General features: G+C 40.4%; 2 protein-coding genes across 6 annotated transcripts in view; one reads left to right on the forward strand and one right to left on the reverse strand.

Annotated features, from left to right (window-relative positions):
• nfrkb (nuclear factor related to kappaB binding protein) overlaps positions 1–5,968 on the reverse strand; it is a 9,361-nt gene extending 3,393 nt beyond the window's left edge. The window contains exons 1-22 of one of the 2 annotated variants that reach the window (XM_035665934.1): positions 5,904–5,968; positions 5,383–5,535; positions 5,059–5,260; positions 4,829–4,956; positions 4,578–4,749; positions 4,254–4,358; positions 4,100–4,173; positions 3,945–4,026; positions 3,652–3,847; positions 3,437–3,548; positions 3,219–3,345; positions 3,046–3,123; positions 2,873–2,949; positions 2,701–2,747; positions 2,389–2,449; positions 2,118–2,292; positions 1,927–2,033; positions 1,648–1,771; positions 1,461–1,540; positions 1,072–1,268; positions 675–945; positions 416–589 (exon numbers count right to left, since the gene is read on the reverse strand). In XM_035665934.1, the coding sequence (XP_035521827.1) occupies positions 416–589; positions 675–945; positions 1,072–1,268; positions 1,461–1,540; positions 1,648–1,771; positions 1,927–2,033; positions 2,118–2,292; positions 2,389–2,449; positions 2,701–2,747; positions 2,873–2,949; positions 3,046–3,123; positions 3,219–3,345; positions 3,437–3,548; positions 3,652–3,847; positions 3,945–4,026; positions 4,100–4,173; positions 4,254–4,358; positions 4,578–4,749; positions 4,829–4,956; positions 5,059–5,260; positions 5,383–5,508 (2,715 nt within the window). In that variant the 5' untranslated portion in view covers positions 5,509–5,535; positions 5,904–5,968. The remainder of the gene's footprint in view (positions 1–415; positions 590–674; positions 946–1,071; positions 1,269–1,460; positions 1,541–1,647; positions 1,772–1,926; positions 2,034–2,117; positions 2,293–2,388; positions 2,450–2,700; positions 2,748–2,872; positions 2,950–3,045; positions 3,124–3,218; positions 3,346–3,436; positions 3,549–3,651; positions 3,848–3,944; positions 4,027–4,099; positions 4,174–4,253; positions 4,359–4,577; positions 4,750–4,828; positions 4,957–5,058; positions 5,261–5,382; positions 5,536–5,903) is intronic. The other variant, XM_035665935.1, reaches the window with a different exon arrangement.
• A 902-nt stretch (positions 5,969–6,870) lies between these two features.
• LOC118331151 (ryanodine receptor 1-like) overlaps positions 6,871–20,954 on the forward strand; it is a 49,458-nt gene continuing 35,374 nt past the window's right edge. For 3 of the 4 annotated variants that reach the window (XM_035665930.1, XM_035665931.1, XM_035665933.1), the window contains exons 1-30: positions 6,871–7,083; positions 11,261–11,380; positions 11,483–11,581; positions 12,147–12,167; positions 12,669–12,743; positions 12,940–13,018; positions 13,093–13,205; positions 13,292–13,391; positions 13,482–13,578; positions 14,498–14,572; positions 14,688–14,844; positions 14,956–15,120; positions 15,248–15,369; positions 15,484–15,670; positions 15,794–15,929; positions 16,067–16,162; positions 16,378–16,496; positions 16,808–16,941; positions 17,041–17,282; positions 17,505–17,697; positions 17,818–18,034; positions 18,103–18,207; positions 18,303–18,406; positions 18,490–18,573; positions 18,700–18,859; positions 19,017–19,164; positions 19,665–19,870; positions 19,950–20,124; positions 20,233–20,441; positions 20,538–20,896. In XM_035665930.1, coding sequence (XP_035521823.1) covers positions 7,036–7,083; positions 11,261–11,380; positions 11,483–11,581; positions 12,147–12,167; positions 12,669–12,743; positions 12,940–13,018; positions 13,093–13,205; positions 13,292–13,391; positions 13,482–13,578; positions 14,498–14,572; positions 14,688–14,844; positions 14,956–15,120; positions 15,248–15,369; positions 15,484–15,670; positions 15,794–15,929; positions 16,067–16,162; positions 16,378–16,496; positions 16,808–16,941; positions 17,041–17,282; positions 17,505–17,697; positions 17,818–18,034; positions 18,103–18,207; positions 18,303–18,406; positions 18,490–18,573; positions 18,700–18,859; positions 19,017–19,164; positions 19,665–19,870; positions 19,950–20,124; positions 20,233–20,441; positions 20,538–20,896 — 4,145 coding nt within the window. In that variant the 5' untranslated portion in view covers positions 6,871–7,035. The remainder of the gene's footprint in view (positions 7,084–11,260; positions 11,381–11,482; positions 11,582–12,146; positions 12,168–12,668; positions 12,744–12,939; positions 13,019–13,092; positions 13,206–13,291; positions 13,392–13,481; positions 13,579–14,497; positions 14,573–14,687; positions 14,845–14,955; positions 15,121–15,247; positions 15,370–15,483; positions 15,671–15,793; positions 15,930–16,066; positions 16,163–16,377; positions 16,497–16,807; positions 16,942–17,040; positions 17,283–17,504; positions 17,698–17,817; positions 18,035–18,102; positions 18,208–18,302; positions 18,407–18,489; positions 18,574–18,699; positions 18,860–19,016; positions 19,165–19,664; positions 19,871–19,949; positions 20,125–20,232; positions 20,442–20,537; positions 20,897–20,954) is intronic. The other variant, XM_035665932.1, reaches the window with a different exon arrangement.

A 20,954-nucleotide genomic window follows, 5' to 3' on the forward strand; every position in this document is an offset into this window, starting at 1 on the left:
AAAAAAAAAAAAAACACACCACCAAATAGGAAGTAAGATATTTCACTCCATAGCCTGTAGATGTTTTCTGTTGAAATCAGAAAAAACCAAATGTTCCATGCGGGACAAAGGTTGAACTAATTTCTGTACTTGTACTCCTGTACCATATGTTGGGTGGAATAAATATTGAGTTTTATGCTGTAACTGTCTTTTAGCATTTGGGATTGAGTGTTCAAGGAGTTAAATTTATTTATCAACCTGTAAATAGCACCCTTTCAGTTTGAGAGCATGGCCCCCTTCCATATGTTTTTAAGCTATGCAATAACTAATCTCCAGCCTGGTGGAGACATCCTTGCAGTTTAAAACTGTTTAGAAAAGGCCCTACAAGTAGTCGACTTAAGTGACCAAATATCCCAGTTGAAACAAAATGTTTCACCTGTTTGATATTAGGGCTGCCAACTCCTTGCAGCACAGCAGGGGAAGCAGGGTTGTTAGCTGGGCTACCAGGTGATCCAGTTTGAGGTTTGGCTACAGCGGACACAGACAGGGTGGTTGGCACCTGAACTGGACTACTAGCAGACTGACTCCTCAGAGGCACAGAAACCACTGCCTATTGATGTACACAATAAACACAGACAGAATTAACATAATAGTAATGTAAAAAAAACAACAAACACGGCTCCTTATCTGGTTACCTGTGAAATGCCCTTGGTTGCCACAGACACCGGCATCCTGATCTGGTGAGGGGTCTGATGCATCAGTGTGGCCTGCTGACTTCCGGCTGAAGAAACCAGACCAGTCTGAGCAGAAACAACCCGCACCTGAGGGAGGGAGCTTGCCGCCAGGTGACTCACTATCCGAGCCGTGTGTTGGGATGTGACTGGCTGCGAAGCTGGTGGACCAGCCTGACTGCTGGGTAAGATGGCTCCCAGCTGGGGCAATGAGGGAGGGGACACAAGAAGTACCCTGGGAGAGCAAGAAGGGCAGAAGCAATAGGTGAGAGAAGAGTCAAATTACACAGATGAAACACACAACAAACACGTTTTTATTGTCCAAAACAAAACAAAAATAGAAGTCGTGTGTCACACTGACCCTGGGCTGGTTTTGATTGTATCCGGGACTACAGTCTTTGTTGGCGTGGTGGCTGTGCAGGGTAAGGGTGACTTAGGAGTTCCAGGTGTATTAATAGTGGGTGTCGTAGGGGTTGGGGACATGGGATTGGAGCCTATATCTAGTCCTGTCTCCAGACATCCAGGGGTTTTACTGCCTCCGTCTTTACTTCCAGACTTCTAAAACATAAGCCGGGCTTAAGATTCATAATCAACAGCTAAAATGTCAAACACTGATGAACAACAACTTAAAAAACTCCCAGGTGGGAAGGCAATAACTTCTACTACAGTAGCACAACTTCAACAAATGTTTTCCATATAGTAAAAAGCCACATAGAAATTTCTGCCGTAAAATGGAGGAAGTGGACTCACAGGCTTGGATGCAGGTTTAGGTTTCTGCTGTAGTGCTTTTCTTGCTTTTGCAGCAGCAGCTTGAGCCTGGTGGATCCTCTCTGCATGGGAGAAAGAAAAAACACGGGAATTTTTTTTCAGTGACAGATAATAGTAGATAATTGACAGGATTAGAGATCTTTACAAAATCAAGTACATGGTCGCTTACCGAACTCCTCTTGACTGCGACTGCGGTGGAGGTAAATCCAGAGTTTGCGGCCGATGTCATACTTCACACAGGGGTCTTTCTCATAATGAAGTCTATCCAGAGCCCCACTGACAACCGTGTTCACCTAAATAACAGAGAAAGCTCCTTACACACAGGACATGTGACCGCATCTTAAAGGCAGCGCTGGTCTGTTTAAGGTCCAAACAAAACTAAATTACCCAGAGCAAGAAAAAGGGAAAAAAAAAGAAAAAAAAAAAGATTTTTCCTGAAAGATCACACCTGTGCACTGGTGACATCTGGAGCAAGAAACTGTGAGTCTTTCAACAGTTCACAGATCTCTGCCCTTGTTCCTTCTCCATTGGGTAACCTGGCTGCCGCGTCCCGCACTACGAAAGAAAGAGACTATAAGTCAAAATTCAGAGTCGTGTGATTGGTTTCCTTTGAGTAAAGAGTAAAACTGAAGGTCTAACCCAGAGAGAGGATGGTGACGTATGGTGGTCGGTCTGAGCGGAGCAGTGTGTGCTCCCTGGCTTTGTTGAGAGACATCTCCTTATCAAACACCCCTTTAACGGGCCCCACCACAGATTCAAAGCCGTGCATCCTAAAGGTGAAGGCTTTATGTGGCTGGTTGTATCGCTGCTGCTCCTGATAAACAAACAGAAAAGTATGTCGGGTTAGAGATTTCATGTCCAGGCAAAATGTTATAAATGATGTTATAATATTCCAGCAGCACAAACAAACCTGGATTTGAAACACTTGTCTCTCATCGCCTGTGCTCGGCCGCACGACATAATCTGTTGAACTGTTAGAGACGGTTAGAGATATTACACTGTTAACTTCAACAACCACAATACTGCAACTCAAACTACTTCATAATGTTAAATTATCTTTTTTTTTTTTTTACAATTAAGTAAGTTTTTGATCAAATACACAGTTAGTAGTAATAATAGTCTAACAACAATAATCAAATTTCCAGTCTATCAACTGAATAATTTGTTACATTTTCATAAATTATATCATGTTTGCAATGCTTTATGAAGCACTGAATCTTACACTCTTGGCGTGGGAGAAGTAATCTCTAACATGTCTTCATTTTCTGTCTGTGGAAGACAAAGAGGATTCCTTAAATTTTCTCACAAATAAAACAGTGGTAAACATAAATATAGTAACAACAAACTGTAGAGTCAGTTCTGAAAGTGTATTTGTAATATAACAATTGTACTACCTTGACAACTAAATCTTTGGAGTCCAGCCACAGCTGACAGAGTGCACTGAGATCCTTCTCTGTATCCTGAGTGGGGCCTAAAATAAGTGATCAACTTTAATCTTTAAGAATACAATCAGTGTGAAAACCAAACACTGCATCAATCAGGAATTTCAACAGTTGAACCCTCTTACCAATCCACCTCCAGTGCTGGGATTCATCAGAAAACTCCACAAATGGAGCAAAGCCACTGGGGAGCGCCATCATGCCATCTGATTAACAAACAACAAAGTGTGGGGAAACATACAAGAGTAACATGGGGTGTAAAATTCTGACCATTTCAGTGTGAGTGATCACTGCTACCTACCTTTAGTCTCTCCTGCAAGAAACTGCAGGGCCTGAAGCACCAAGTCCGACCAACACGGAACAGATGAAAACCACATGTTGAGGGAGCTGGCTGGAGACGACTGCCACATCTGAACTTTCTCCTCCAACTGAGAAATCAAAATGTAGGCGTTATGATGTTTAGGGACAACTGCGATCAATGTAATAATATGTATGTGAGACTGTGGAATGAGTGCATACCATTAAAGTGCTGGAAAGGTTTTCTGCCCTTAAGATAGTTTCCAACAAGTTGAAGAAACTGACAGCTATTTCCTCAACTGCAACCGGGCTGCTCTGAGACTCCTCCACAATTCTGCAATGAGGTTCTTTACATTAATAAATAGCATAATCTATATACACACACACACAATTCTGTAAATATTCTTGACACCAGCGTGGCACCAGAGTTGACTCACTCCTCCTTGATGTTGGGCAGTGGAGTAGACGGTGTGTCCGGCAGGGAGTTGATGATGTTCGCTGGTGGAGCTGATGGTGTGTCTGAAGGTGCAAGAGTTTCACAGGGATCCTCAGATTCCACTTTTATTGTCCTCATTTTCTTCTTCCTTCTCTCATCTTTCATCTTCTTCTTAGGCAGAGACAGATCAAAGAGTGCTGGAATAGAAAAAGAAACATATTGACCGTGTGCTATTAAAACAACAAAAACAAGAGGTTTAAGATTTGTTGTTAGTTTTTTATTTATTTTACTCACGCAGAGTCCCCTTCCGACCAATATTGGTTCTTGAGAGTATGTCTCCAAGGTGGATATCAGAGGTCATCAAGTCTGGATGATCCTGAGTAAATCAATCATTAGTAATATATTGTACAAATTAAAACTACACCATATCTGTTTTGTTTTTTTCTTACTGGCTGACGCTTCCTCTTCTCCCGATGGCTTTGCAGCATGGCTTTCAAGTCCCGCTCCCCTAGTTCTATTTTTTCTGTGAAAAAATAAAATGTCTTTAAACAATATATTCATCATACTGAAACACACAATCGGGATATTGCAGAAATTGCTGACCAGTAGTCTTCATGTCTTGGGTGGAGAGGCTGGGGAGAACTCTGAGCGAGACAGTGGGTGTCGGAGAGGAAGGCGATTGTGGTGCCGGAGTCCATAATGACATGTCTACAAGCATAGGCAATAAGGAGAAGAAGGAGAAGAAGAAGAAGAAGAAGAAGCAGACATGCAAGAGCACAGGTATGGTCAGTTTTATAAATTTGCCTTCACATTGCATATTCTAATATTAGCTGCTATACTACAGCCTACATCAGCATCTCCTTTTTAGAGAAGTGCTTTAGAAATAAAGGGATTATTATCGGCAGTGATACCAATTGAAAGACTGACCATCATCATCAGATGAAGCATTGCTGTCTCCACACTCAGTTTTGACTTCCTTTAAGATGCGACTCAACCTTCTTCTCACCCTCGGCTCCCGCATTTCAGCGTGAGTCTTGGATGGTAACTTCCTTTTCGGAGGAAAGTCCATACCATTGTGAACCGCAAACTCCAGCAGCTCCTACAACAAGAGGAGACATTAAGACTAACTGCAGAAGGCCACATGCACACCTTGTAGTTCAAACTTTAACAAAAAATACCTTTCTGGAGACAAGGATCTGCTTCAACAGTCTGTGGTAATACTGCTGGATGGAGTACAACTGTCGCTTTTTCTGGGACTTGGCACACAACTGTCTGTACTTGACCACCTCTGGATTGAAGTAACCATCTAGGTTGAGATAATGAGAGTTACGATCAGAAAATACTTTAAAAAAAATTACATTTAAAAATTGTGTGTTGGTGGGAAAGTAAGTAGATAACTAGGAAGCACCTCTGAATAGCTTTTGTGCAAGATGGAGAGGATTTCCAAAGTTAAAATCTATGTTGTTGAATAGGTCACTGATGGTGCTGTCCTGCTCCTCCACGTTGCATTCAGGGAACTGTGGTAAAAACTGACGGAGGTGTTGCTTCTGTGAATCGGACAGTACTTCATTCCAGGTGCTTTCGCTCATCACAGAGAAGAAAATTTCAGGCTGTTGTAAACACACAAAAACATCCAAAATGAATGCATAATCTGCACTGTGTCCTTCACCTGTAAACAGCCAAACAAAGCAGGAAAGAACAGCATTTCCTCACTGGACACTAGGTAACTCACGTCCTCAAGCAGGTCCTCTGGGAGGTTGACTCTACAGTTCCCCAGCATGCATTCCTCTGTGATCTGTCCATCGGTTTCTTCTTTTGGATCAAGAGGGTCTGTTAGCATGTGGGTGAGGGCATCCATCCTTCTCCTCAGTGCCAACCTTTAACTCTTTCACATAGAAAAACACAGATGACTACAAAGTCTGACATAATCTGCGGACCGACGCCAACTAATGCGTTGGCTTCCAGTCATTTCACCTGCAAACGTTGTTGAGTTTAGCGTATACTTTTGGTAGAGTCTCGAAGGTGAGTGCTACAAACGACAGCGACCAACCAAAGTGAAAACATGAGCCACTTTTTACAGTAACCGCGGCGCTGCTACGCTACCTAGCTGAGTTAGCAAAAAGGGCTTAGTTTAGATTCGTGTTTCACCTTTCAACGCAAACATACTATTTCTGTACAGCATACTGGCAACAATGCATATTATTACTAACTTAATGCTGCTGGTTGAAGACTAATACCGTTAATAGCTCTTACCGGACTTTGTGTTTTGGAAACGAAGAGGGAAGTGTTTTGCCGACGTACCGTTTTCTTCTTCTACGGATCACATCTGACGGCTTTGCTGCCCTCCACAGGAAATGAGTTGGTATCATTCCCGTTCATTAAACTGTAAAATTATACACAAAACACTATCACTTCGTTTCTTTACACATTTGGCGCTGTTGCTCGACTCAGTTGATTTTTAGGTTTAACAGGTGAGCTGTATTTCCAGAGATGAAATGTTTATAAGTAACTTACTTAGCCGTACTTTTTTCATTCATGCTTGCTAGATATGCATACACACTTGCATTTTATGCTTTTTTTATGCTTTTAGTTTAGTCAATTTAAAATGGCAGTGTATTTGCAATAAGAATATACGCATAGAAATAGTTAATAACCCTTAATATAACTAATAAATACAATAGATACAATAGTATTATCTTTAAACATTCATTCAAAAATCATAAATGAAACAATGTTTTTTTTAATTCACAGATAAACACTAACAACACAACCTAATATTATTTTTTATCACACAGGTTTCCCCCAGCCCCTGTAACCTGGTACAATCACTTCACAGTTGTATTAAACACTTAAACAAATAATGTTTCAATCTATAGATTAAATAAATAATAAAAACAAATAATGGAAAAACTAAATTCAAAAAGCATGCAAATGATACATTTCATAGTCCTGAGGTTGAAGCTGCACACTGGGAAAACACTGTCCGCTCAGTCTGTTATTGAAATCTGACCCTTTTCCCAACACAACTGTTATGGCACTATGGTAGTTCATGCTTAAATGTAATATCTTACTTCAGCACAATCATTTATAATGTATCAACACAGTGCAAAATAATGGTCTAGACACCATAACCATTTGAACTGCTGGTTCAGCCTTTTCAGCTTGCTCCACCTCTTCATGATGCTGTAATGACCAAGAATGAACAGTCAATCCCTCTGCCTCATAGCACTGCCAGAGAGAGACAGGACCCACAGTGCCCTTCAGAAGCCTTCACCAACATTGTCTTGCCTTAGGTGGTGGGAATACATGCACAAGGAGTTACATAGCTGAGAGACAAACATTTTTTTCATTTCTCTCAAGGTTTTGCTTTTAATGCCTTGGGAGGATGGCAGAAGGAGCAGATGGAGAGGAAGAGATTCAGTTCCTGCGTACGGTAAGTGATGCTGTCTGCCTCTTCTCAAGTAGTTTACAACTATTACTAAACTTACTCAGGCATTAATGTACAATAATGAGCACTTTGTTTTTTGAGTTGGAACTTCATAATAGATAATAGACAAGCATTTATTCGATGGGTTACTATCTTTACATAGCCTGAGCACAGATAGACAAGGACAGGTGGCTGGTTTTGTCTGCATTGTTATCTATTTATATCCGAATGGTTACATGATATGTTACTGTTTTGTCACAGAGAAGAAAACTGCTGGTGATAGTTAGCACATAGAAGGCAATTACATAAAGTTACATGAATGTAATTTTAGTACATTTTGACCCTGATATCACCATAATGCGAATAATGGCAATTAGAACAATTAAATATTTCTAAAATATTTACTATGTTTTCTGTAGTTTGTATTTTGGGTTTCTTGCTTTAAGTGGAACATTGCACCTGTGACTGAGGCAGAGATCAAGATCACAATGGCTTCACAGACAAAAAAAACCTCAGGGTTGAATCTTTAAAATGAAAATCCACTAAAAAAAGACTGAGCTCAGTTTAGGTTAGATTTGTAAATTCAGACAGATCTATCCTAAAGGAAGACTGGAGGCAGTCAGACTCATTTGATTACAAATGCTGGAACTAATAATTCATTGATAGTGAATGGTAGTGTGAACGACTGCAGTCAACTGTATCATGCCTGGTGGTTTTATGGGAATGTAGAGGTTTATTTTGGCTTTGGTATGTTGAAGATCTGCAACAGAATAATGTTGACATTGTGGAGACCACAAAGTCCTCCAGCCTCCTCTTGATGCAGTATTGCCACGTTTGTTGCTTGATGTTGTTCCAGATTAAATATATGGTCCTGTTTTTGTTTGCTTTTTAATTTAAGAATTTAGACTAGTCCTTTATCTCATAAGAATCTCATAACTACCTTTTTACAAAAAGGGTCATTTAGGGACTTATTTACCCAAATATCATAATGAATGAATTGAATAAATAAATTGCTGTTATCGATGGAGGTCGTCTACTCATTCTCTGCTGTTTACAAGATAGTTGTAACTATTTGTAAGCAATAATTGTTTGCATACTGTGCTTGATGACCATGTCCCGAACCAAGATTAAGTATGGCTGTATCGGATGACTCCACTGCGACTCTGTTCTCAGGTCTTTGTTGTACTACAGTGTGCATTTTTTAAATATGAATATCTTTTTTACGGAGTTTAAGTTTTACTTTTACCTGACATATATATTTTTTACTTAAATGATTTTAATTGATGTTATAATGTTAAGTTTTAAACTATTTTGTTTAAGTCTGTTTATTTTTGCTGTATTACTCACCACGTAGCTATCAGATTTCCTGTTTAGATCTCTGTGTCAAAGCCTGCAGAAGGGCATTGTGGCCTTGCAAGCAGTCTACTGTATGTAACACTCTCTATTTGGATAGTCAGCGTTGATACTCAGCTATTGTAGATGTTCCAAATAGTTTCACTTGAGATTCTCTAGACTCTGGTAACTCTAGCCCTTATGTTAGTGTGACACTGATTATGTATAGACTGCATTATAAGTTCCTTGTAGCCACTTGATTATAAGTTGTACATCCTTAAGTGTGACGGCAGTGTTTTTACTTAATATTTTTATGAGCGTGAGCACATTTAAATTTAAATGTTTTTTCTTTTACAAATGAATCTAGAAGCCACATAAATCTAAAAAACACATGTTTGCAGTTGTCATTGTCTCATGGCCTGAAACACAGCACTAAAGTAAAATATGTTAACTATGTGTCATAAAGTCACTCTAGGCCTGTTTATGTTCACCCTGAACTCAGCTGAGTTCTATATTTACTGCACGAGGATTAACAGGTTCAAAGCTTGGCCCATTTCAGCACCTGCTTACTTCAGTCCATGTGGGAACTATTAAAGTAGTACTAGCAATGTTTATTATCAGATCATTTAGTCCAATTTTTAAAATTCTGTTTTTTTTTTGTTTGTTTTTTTAAAGTTAAGTTGTTTTAAAGTTCTTAATGGCAAATCTTCTTTTTTTATTTTGGATAAACGCTCAGCTCCTAGCCTCATGTTGTCACGGTGGCATCTGTCTTTCTGTCAGTCTGTCTATCAGTCTGTTGCTGTGTCATGCCTGTAGACACATTCTTGTGCACACAGTAACTCAGAAACAGAACGTGACAGAAACGTTATACTTAAGTCTGTCATATGCTGTGGTCGGATTGTCAGTTTGTCCAATGGTCTGTGATGTTTTACGGACTTGTCTTTAAGGTGCAAACAGTGTGAGATACATTTTTTGAAGCTGCATCAACTCCCCTTTATAACACTACAAACTCACAAACTGTCACACAGGCACAATACAGATTGTCTTAAAGGGACATCAAAACATATTTCCTCTTACCTGCTGTTCATCTATCTAGATTGTTTTGGTTTGAGTTGCTGAGTTTTGGAGATATTGGCCATAAAAATGTCTGCCTTCTCTGGAATATAATGGAACCAGCAGTGATACGTAGAAATAAAATAGTTTATAGGTCATGATTTGTGGAACGAGACATTGCTGTTTTTTAATGTATTTTTTCTTTGAGCGCCACAAGCCAATTGCCATCTGGTTCCATTATATTCGCGAGAAGGCATACATCTCTACGGCCGATATCTCCAAAACTCAGCAGTTCACACCAAAACCATCTAGATGGATAAATAACACTATGGGTAAGAGGTAAAAAATATGTATTTTTGGTCTTGGTGTGAACTGACCCTTTAAACAATTTTTTAAGCTCTATAGAATAGCAACAAGAATATGGTTTAAAAAAAATCCTGGGTCAGCTCTGGGCCTTTTTGTCTGGAGTTTGCACACCTTCCTCAACGTTGTATTTAACACTTAAAATTTTGGGATGTCAGAAACCTGTTTATGCCACTATGGATTGAAGTGCTAACACCAAAATTCTTTCTTTGTACATACCTCTGTATAAATTAGGAAACATTACGTATATATTACAATTTTGGCATTATGTACCGAAATTTATTGCATTAATTTTATCAGATCAGATCATCTGATATCTAAGAGTTGGTCCGTCCTTTAAACGTATCAGAAGTTTATTTAGCAGTGTCAGCTGCCAGAAACTATAAGACACAAATTAAATAAAATTACAAAATAGATAGTTTACAGACAGACGGTTGACAAAAATGTTAAACTCTTTTTACTGAAATTATATTTGTTACTTACTGGCATGTGCCCAGGTATAAGGGTATGAATGAATCAGAAGCATTTGCAGATAAAAACACAAACAGCTGAGCATGACGTTTTGAGCCGAGGTAATTCAAAGGGAATTTTTGAATATTCCTCTGGTCAGCAAGCCACTAATTGCATTATCGAGTCAGTGCAATGTAGGCCAATTCTTTTTTCCTGGCCGTCAAATCCTAAATATCTGTTGGTTTCCAGAATGAGCTGTGTGAACAGCAGGTGCAGCTGCCTAAAATAGAGAGCTGGGATGGGGGGTTGGGGGGGAGTGGCTGGTGTCATGGAGCCAGAGAGGCACGGAGAGATTAAAGCTGTGCCAGTGACAGGCACAGAGAAATGTACATTAACTGCACAAAAACAAGTAAAGGTTAAGAAAGGTTGTGGAAGGAAGCAGCTGTTTTTACAGGTTATTTTATGTATGTGTTGTCCCAAATTTCTGTTATTTCTGTTGGCCACAATGTCGTTTTCCTGATGTGTCTGTCTTCATACGAAGCCATCTCTAGATTATTTTAGCTTGTAATGCCACCCCTCGCAAATATGGTGTATGGATTTGACCTATCAAAAGTCAAGAATTGCAAGTTTAATATGCTAACCCATGAAATATAAGAGGCACAATGTAATCTAAGCTTTGCAGAATTTATTAAAGGGGAACTGATTTTACTCAAGTGTTTACACAAGTGTTGGATGTTTACTACTGCAGTACAGCATATGTGAAAAAACTTGTCCAGAGCCTTGTGTGTCACCAGAGAGGGGGAAGTGTAATAGATGCTGTTTGGTGCTGAAGGCTACAAGTTTGCCTGAGAGTTATCTAAAATCCTAAATACAATTCTGGTTGGGGATCTTTGTTGCATGTCAATCCCTCTTGTTCTGTCCCAGTTTTTCTTCAAAAATGCTCCCAAAATCCCCCCTTCACTTTGGACTTGTTTTGTCTTTGTAGGATGACCAGGTCGTGCTCCAGTGCACTGCATCCATCCTTAAGGAACAGATCAAGCTGTGTCTGTCGTGTGAAGGATTTGGGAATCGTCTGTGTTTCCTTGAGACCACCTCCAATGCTCAGGTAGCGAAAGGACACCATGCTTATTTATGCCTTTGATCTAATTTGTTTGAGAACTGTAATTGCTCCTATTCACTGGGTTTTACTGGTTGTCCTGGGTTTCAGAATGTCCCTCCGGACCTTGCTATCTGCTGCTTCATTTTGGAGCAGTCCCTGTCTGTGCGAGCATTACAGGAGATGCTGTCCAACTCTTCTGTGGATGAGGTAAGACACAATTGAACACCCAAAGTCCCACCACTTTCACTCGGTCCTCCAATAAATAACAGTTGAGCTCACTTGGGTAGCGGGAGTGAAACGTCCTTTCTGCTTTTCCGAGTATGCAAGATAGTGCGCGGTATGTGTTGAGCGCGTCGAGATGTGAAAAGACAACCAATTTTTTTAAGTTATCTAATGTTAGCATTAGCTCACTAGCCATTTTGCGAGCATTAGCTAACTTAAAATGTGACTATATATAAATATATACACACATATAATATATACTTAACCATCATCTAAATTTGGTTGTCTTTTCAACATCTAAGTACAGGAAAGTAGACGGAGGTTCTCATCGAAGCTTGCTCAACTGTTATTGGAGCACAGTGCACAAAGGGGCGGGCCTTAGGAAGGTTCAGTTAGGCGGCAAATTAATGCCGTTTGTTTAACATGGGGTTTACCAATGATGTAAATGCAACAAATGCAGTGTATTGTTCATTTAACAACTGAAACTCACTTTGTTTCTTTTCTGACTCAATGCCACATGCTCCTTCTCTCTCCCACTTGCCAACCATAGGCTGTCGATTTGGACAAATGGGTATGTTTGCTCATTCTTTACTGTCCTATTACATTTCTGTCCACTGCTTAAGCCTGAAAGTTTGTGTCATAACTGCTGCCACAAAAGAGCAACTTATCTTAGAATACCTTCACTGATTCATGTCAATCACCTTAGATAATCCTCCTTTTCCTTCCTTGTTTCTATAACAACATAAATACAATAATAACTTATAAACAACCTGAACATACAACCAAAAACTAATGATGACATAACATAATAATAATAAAATATTTTAAGTAGTATTTATTTCTGTACATTCAATCTAACCTTTCACAGTGGTAGAATGCAACTTAGGTATTGTTTTTCTCATGTGCATCAAACCTTGCTTGGTTTTACAATAGTAGCATGGTTATAGTTTTTATTCCTCCTAATGCTCTGAGCACATTCTTAGAGTCTACAGATTCGCTCGACTGTTATTATGACAACCTCCTTTCATCTTTTGTGCCTTTAATTGAGTCTGCCTCTACCTCCTTTTCCCAGTCGTCACAAGGTGGGGGTCACCGAACCCTGCTGTACGGACATGCCATCCTCCTGAAACACACTCACTCCAGCATGGTGAGCACATTTACAGTCAAATATAAGGCTACTGATGCTCTATCCTGTCCTCTCCTCTAATCAGCAGTTTTCCCCACAATCACAAGTTATGATTATATACAATCATATATACAATCTATTATCAATTATCCAAATCATCTGAAGTCCATGTCATCTCACTAAACACTAACTTGTTTTCCCTCTCTTTATGCTGCAGTACCTGAGCTGTTTGACTACTTCGCGCTCACTGACAGACAAATTGGCTTTTGATGTGGGCTTGCAGGAAGACTCCACAGGTAGCTATGAACCTTACTGCACATTATGCAACTCATGTAGATTTCTGTATCCTAAATCTGTTTGTCTGTCACAGGTGAGGCCTGCTGGTGGACCATCCATCCAGCCTCCAAGCAAAGGTCTGAAGGCGAGAAGGTCAGGGTGGGAGATGACCTCATTCTTGTCAGTGTTTCTTCAGAGCGATACCTGGTAACCATGATTTTATTAACTTGCACCTTAACTGACAATTTGTTGTAAGTTAATCTTACCAATTTTACCACCTGCGCTCTTTTCAGCATCTTTCCTATGCCAGTGGAGACTTGATGGTAGATGCCTCCTTCATGCAAACACTGTGGACAATGACCCCTGTGATGTCTGGATGTGAGCTAGCTGAAGGTCTGTAATTATGTTGTTGCTAAAAGCATTTTTTGTCCATAAACCTGTCCATTCCCTTTTAGCAATATGAGAAAATATCTTTTTCTCTAGGTTTTCTGACTGGAGGGTATGTGCTCAGGCTGTTCCATGGTCACATGGACGAGTGCTTGGCAATCCCAGCAGCTGACCAAGGGGACGACCAACGCAGGTGATCAATATCTTTCATTCCTGTCCCTTCCAAAGCATACCATATGTGTTTTTGGTATTTTTCCTAGATTATAAAACATGCCTTTAGTTTTTGCGTGTTTCATGATGCATGGTGATGTAGAGGTTGTCTTCAAAGCTCTTCCACACCTGACTAAGTTTTAATTAATAGGACAGCCCCATATCTTTATCATAAAATGTTTTTTCTGCTTGGTTACATTTTTTGGGAACATTGGTGGCAAATTAGGGAAGCACTGATATATTGGCTATACATTGGTATCAGCCAATATTCGCCATGTTCGCATGACATAATAAGAAGGCATTCATCGATGTCAGTGGCCCATGTATATCTCGGATGTGTGCACTCGATTTTATACTGGCTAAATGCTGTGTTGTTTATTTCCAACTCAGATATTGCAGAAATAATCACCTCCGTTTTCCAGCACTGGCACAAATTGCATGCAAATAGCACCAAGCACAGTGTGAGTGGCTGTTCAGCTCTCCGTCTCACATCTTGTATGAGAAGAGAAATAGACTGAACTGCAACAAGGCAAAAGTCTAATCTTGGTAGATTTTTATTGTTTCTCAGTCACATGAAGTGAATATATAACAACAAAAAAACCATCATTATCAATTTTCAATTTCCAATTGGTGCATCCCTATGGTAGCATTCTAGGGTCCTTGAACACACCAACAAGGAATTTTCAGAGTGGTCCCCGCTTGCTATCCCCATGACCACATAGCGATGGAATAAGAAACAAATGTTCATTGCAATGCGCTAGCTATCTTAAGAATGTCTACAAGTTGATTGTCATAGAGTACTGACATAAACTTAATACATTGGCTACCTGGAATGTGGTAATTTGTCAACCTGATACATGTTAGACATCATCGACTGGTGTGTTATTGTTTGATTTTTTCAGAGTTGCTCATTATGAAGGAGGGGCTGTATGCAGTCATGCTCGATCCTTATGGAGACTTGAACCACTACGTATTGCGTGAGTGTCATGATTCCTTGCATTTAACAACATGTGTATTACAATCATTTACTGCAAGTTATTATTATTATTACTGTGATTATTTGTGTCTTTACTCATTCATTCATGTTGATAGTTGGAGTGGAGGGCACATTAAATGGGGCCAGTCTTTCCGGATACGTCACATAACAACAGGCAGATACCTATATTTGGATGAAGAGAAAGGACTGCTGTTGGTGGATGCGGAGAAGGCAAATTCTAAGATGTCAGCCTTCTGCTTCAGAATATCAAAGGTCATTGTCTTACAAAGTCAGCGGTGCCAGAATTGTGTTTGAGACATCCTTGTGCAGTATAGAGATTCTTACCCATGTTGATGAAGAGCACATGTGTTATTTAAACTACAGGAGAAAATTGAACTGGCCCAGAAGCGAGATGTGGAAGGCATGGGCACGCCTGAGATTAAGTATGGAGAGTCCATGTGCTTCGTACAGCATGCTTCATCTGGCCTGTGGCTTACATATGCTGCTGTTGATGCCAAATCTGCTCGTCTGGGACCTCTGAAGAGAAAGGTAAAGCAAAAAATATCAATATGGTCAGCAAAATATAAATCACCAGTTGGAGCAACAATAACTACTCAAAGACGTTTAAGTCAACATGTTTGTATGAGTGTTAAGATCACCTGTGTTCAATTCTTAGGCCATACTCCATAAAGAAGGTCACATGGATGATGCACTAACAGTGGCTCGATCTCAGACCGAAGAGTCCCAAGCCGCCAGAATGATTTACAGCACAACAGGCCTCTTCAACCAGTTCATCAAGTAGCACTCCTTCAGTTATATTTGATTTAAATCTTTGCTAATAGCTATGTTTTGGCTTTTCAGATATAGCACATTTGCTGTGGTATTCTCATCATGTTCTTTTCTTGTTTCCAGAGGTCTAGATGCTCTGAGTGGGAAAAACAAATCTGCCAACCCCCCATCCCTGCCCATGGACACAGTGGTGCTCTCCCTGCAGGACCTAATTTTCTACTTCCGACCCCCCGAGGAGGAGCTGGAACATGAGGACAAACAGTTCAAGCTTCGGTCCCTCAAGAACAGACAGAACCTCTTCCAGGAAGAGGTTGGTTTACCTACTGAGGAATGACTATTCTTGAAATTGTTTGTTGTATGTTTGGATGTAAATCTTGTTTTTTTCATATTTTTTTTATTTCAGTTGTGTATACGTTTTTATTGTTTTTAACAGGGAATGATTACTCATGTTCTGGACTGTGTTGATCGGCTCAATGTCTACAACACAGCAGCACACTTCTCAGAGTATGCTGGGGAAGAAGCTGCAGAGTCATGGAAGGAGATAGTAAATTTACTGTATGAATTGCTAGGTATGCCCATTTGGTGATTTGTTCTATGCATTCACGGTGATTCTAGATTAGTCATTTATGTTCCTCATATCTAGCCACCTTCTTGTTTTTGAATGTGATACATGAACAATCTTTTCTGCTTCTCTTCTTTTGTGAAGCTTCTTTGATCAGAGGTAATCGTGCCAATTGTGCCCTGTTCTGTGATAACCTTGACTGGCTGGTCAGTAAATTGGATCGTTTGGAAGCATCTTCAGGTATCTAAGACATACAGAAGAAATACAAACTGCATACATTGGGATGTATATATATAAATAACAACAACATTACAATATCAGAATCAGAATCAGAATCAGAAATACTTTAATAATCCCCGTGGGGAAATTACTTAATATTACGCTTTTCCGCCATAACACATAAACATGTACTGCTAATATTTATATTTTTATATATTGCCACATGTTTATGACAGGAATCCTGGAGGTGTTGTATTGTGTTCTGATTGAGAGTCCAGAGGTGCTGAATATTATCCAGGAGAATCACATCAAATCAATCATCTCTCTGCTGGATAAGCATGGACGCAATCATAAGGTCAGGAACATGTAACACTGCTTGCTGAGCATGTTGTAAAAACCTTGTTGGAAAAATGTCTTAGTTCATTGCAGCTCATGTATTCTTTATAATAATAATAATAATATTAATGATAATAATAATAAACTTTACTTCTATACTGCCTCTCAAAAGCAGAGTTACAAGGTGCTTCACAAAATACAATACAATATGTGCAAAGATAGCATATAAAAACTCAAATTACCCACAAAGTAAAATAATATAAATCATACCTCTAGCTACAAAGCAGCCCCAGAACAATCTTCATGGAGTTCTGTATCTTTTTTTGTCAGGTCTTGGATGTGCTCTGTTCTCTGTGTGTGTGTAACGGGGTGGCTGTAAGGTCAAACCAGAATCTCATCACAGAGAATCTGCTTCCAGGTCGTGACCTCCTACTTCAAACCAACATTATCAATTATGTAACCAGGTGGGTCAGTTTGTAGTTTGCTATGTCTTCTGAGCTGAAGCCCAGTTATATAAAAAAATCTGCTCTGACTTAGGTATTTGTTTTGTAATCCTCCTTTAGCATGAGACCCAACATTTTCCTTGGAACTTGTGAAGGATCCACTCAGTATAAGAAGTGGTATTTTGAGGTGATGGTGGACAACGTGGAGCCGTTCCTTACAGCCCAGCCATATCACCTGCGTGTGGGTTGGGCTCTGACGGAGGGTTACAGTCCTTACCCAGGGGGAGGGGAAGGCTGGGGGAGTAACGGTGTCGGGGATGACCTCTACTCATACGGTTTTGATGGGCTTCACCTCTGGTCAGGTAGAGTAAACATGGTTTGACTTAACAGTAGTCTTTTGCATGCTCCTGCACTATCAGATTAGGATGATTGTTTCCAGGAACATATACTGTACATGTATTACCTTTATTTTAAACAATTATCTATATCTTATCAAACCCTTTTAGCAAATTTGATTTTGTGCTTTTATGCTTACAAATTTGTATATTGACAAACATGAGTGCATTTGCTCTGTGTACCCACAGGACGTGTTCCGCGTCACGTTGCCACACCCAATCAGCACCTGCTGGCAGCGGAGGACGTGGTCAGCTGCTGTTTGGATCTGAGCGTGCCCAGTATTTCCTTCCGTATCAATGGACATCCTGTTCAGGGCATGTTTGAGAACTTCAACCTGGACGGCCTGTTCTTCCCTGTTGTCAGCTTCTCTGCAGGCATTACGTAGGACATTTTAAATCATAATTATAAAATGAAGTATGATGAATTTATTTTTTCTTAAGTGAAGTACAGTTATGACAAATAATAATGATAAATAATATCATTTTCCACGCTTCCTACAAGGTTGCGATTTCTTCTCGGAGGGCGTCATGGGGATTTCAAGTTCCTTCCACCTCCAGGCTATGCTCCATGCTATGAAGCAGTGCTGCCCAGGGACCGTTTGCGGATTGAGCCCATCAAGGAGTATAAGCATGATTTCGATGGCGTCCGCAACCTGTTGGGTCCAACTCAGTCCCTCTCACATACAGCCTTCACTCCTTGCCCTGTGGACACTATACAGGTAAAATCTTTCTCTTTTTCATCTTCTTCTACATCTTTTCCATTGCACTAAATTTATTATTCTTTCAGATTGTACTTCCTCCTCATTTGGAGCGCATTCGAGAGAAGCTTGCAGAAAATAGCCATGAGCTGTGGGCTGTTACTCGCATTGAACAAGGGTGGACCTATGCAGCAGTGAGTGTTTTTAGTGTTGGTCATCTTTCTCATAGAAAATGTTTCCAATTTCCTTAAAAAATCTTTGCACTTTGTTCCTTAATATGAATGTCAAGTTTCGAGACGACAACAAGAAGCTGCACCCATGTCTGGTAGATTTCCTGAGTCTGCCTGAACCAGAGAAGAACTACAATTTAGCAATGTCAGGGGAGACACTCAAGTAAGTCGGTGCCTTAGTTTAATTAGCAGCACTGTGCTTTCCTTTCTTTGTATTTCTAATTCCTTGTGTGACTCATTTCAAAGGACTCTGCTGGCACTAGGCTGTCATGTGGGGATGGGAGATGAGAAAGCAGAGGAGAATCTGAAGAGGACCAAACTCCCCAAAACGTGAGCTGCAAGGCATTTCATTTATTTTTACTTATTTTGTGACATTGCTTCTCTTTTATCATGTACACTGATAATGGCCTAAAGGCTCTCCAGGACCAGTTCTGATCACAAAGTATTGTTTGTTAGTTACATGCAGAGTAACGGATATAAGCCAGCCCCTCTGGACCTCAACCATGTCAAGCTGACACCTAATCAGAACACTTTAGTAGAGAGACTGGCAGAAAACGGACACAACGTGTGGGCAAGAGACCGGGTTCGCCAAGGCTGGACATACAGTATTGTGCAGGTATGACCAGTCTTTTTATGCAGAGGTCCCTACGATAGTGATAATGACAATAATAAGTATGTGTCGATATTTCAATGGGTACATGCCGCATTAATTTGTTTTTTTCCATACGTTTATTTTATTCCATTTTCATGTTTGATATTATTTTATTTTATAGGACATAATGAACAAGCGCAATCCCCGTCTGGTTCCTTACAACCTCCTGGATGAAAAGACTAAAAAGACCAACAGAGACACAGTTTGTGCAGCTGTTCGCACTCTCATTGGATATGGTTACAACATAGAACCACCTGACCAGGAGAGCAGTAAGTTTGCACTGCTTGTCTACAAGCAGGATGGCAGGCATATTTGTTTATGAATAATGTTTTTAGGATTTGCTATTAAAGGTCCAGTGTGAAAGGATCTATTGACAGAAACTGAATATAATATTCATACTCAGTGTGTATAATCACCTGAGTATAGGATTTGTCATGTTTCTGTCACCTCAGATGAGCCTTTTATATCTACAGACGCCACGGGCCGCCTTCCGTGGAGTCCACCATGTTGAGCTGCCATGTTTCTGCAGTAGTCCAAAAGGGAAAAAACAAACCTTTATATCGGAGTGTTCGCATTTTTGCGTGTTTTGTGGCCATCGTAGTTTCTCATTTGCACTTGGAAGGGGAGGGTTAAGCAAGGGAGTTGCGATCTGCACCTACACCCCTAGATGCCACTAAATCCTACACACTGGACCTTTAAAGCAACAGGCATTTATGGAATCTACAAGCTTTTCTTTTAAGTGTCCATTACTGTGTTTTTGTTATTGTAGGTGGGGATGGACCAGGCAGCTCCCGTGGAGATAAGATCAGAGTGTTCAGAGCAGAGAAATCTTATGTTGTCACACAGGGAAAGTGGTACTTTGAGTTTGAGGCTGTGACAGTTGGGGAGATGAGAGTGGGCTGGGCCAGGCCCAGTGTTCGCGCAGACATGGAACTTGGTGGAGATGAGTTGGCCTATGTCTTCAATGGCTTCAAGGTGTGAGTTAGACCTTGGTTATGAAGGATTCCAAAGCCTCTATAATACAAAACTCTAAAATGTACTATTTTTTTTCCAGGCCCAACGTTGGCATGTTGGAAATGAGCCATTTGGTCGTCAGTGGCAATCTGGTGATGTGGTGGGTTGTATGATTGACCTCACAGAGATGAACATCATGTTTACACTCAATGGAGAAATGTTGATCAGTGACTCTGGCTCGGAGATGGCCTTTAAGGATATCGAGATAGGAGAGGGTACGTACAGTAACCGTTAGAAAATGTTTTTAGGCAGAGACATTGGATATTAGCACATGTGGGTTTGTGTTTCTGATGCATGTTCATGCCTGTATCAAACATCACTAGGCTTCATACCTGTGTGCAGTCTGGGCCTGTCCCAAGTCGGCAGGATCAACTTGGGTCAGAACGTCAGCAGTCTTCGCTACTTTACCATCTGTGGGCTGCAGGAGGGATTTGAGCCCTTTGCTATCAACATGAAAAGAGACATTACCATGTGGTTCAGCAAGAGCCTTCCCCAGTTCATCATTGTGCCTAATGAACATCCTCACATAGAGGTATTGTGCATTATTTCTTGCAGAGTTTTGATTTAGTTCCCAATATGAATAATATTCTCTAGATCACCACCTGGCCCCCTTTCATTTATGTTGTAGGTGTCCCGTGTTGATGGGACAGTGGAAACTGCCCCTTGTCTCAAAGTGACCCACAAGACATTCGGATCTCAGAACGCCAACACAGATCTGCTGTTCTTTAGACTCAGCATGCCAGTTGAGTTTCATGAGACCTTCAAAGTCCGAGCAGGGACCACCCTTCTCACTCGTGCCATGACCATCCCTGAAGATGATGTGCTAGAGGTGGACCCAGACTCTGACTTTGAAATACTTAAGAAGTCAGCTTCTCGCAAAGAGCAGGAGGAGGAGAAGAAAGAACCCTCTGTGCCTAAAGAGATTCCTGCCATTAAAAATGGAGAGAATGAGAAGGATGCCTCAACTGAGAAAAGCAAAAAGAAAGGGTTTGTATAGATTTATGTAGAGTGACTTGAGAAGGAGTGTATGGGGTTTGATGAGGCT

The sequence above is a fragment of the Morone saxatilis genome, unplaced genomic scaffold, assembly GCF_004916995.1.
Source record: "Morone saxatilis isolate NCDOM2014 unplaced genomic scaffold, NCSU_SB_2.0 Contig20, whole genome shotgun sequence".
Classification (NCBI taxonomy): Eukaryota; Metazoa; Chordata; class Actinopteri; family Moronidae; genus Morone; species Morone saxatilis.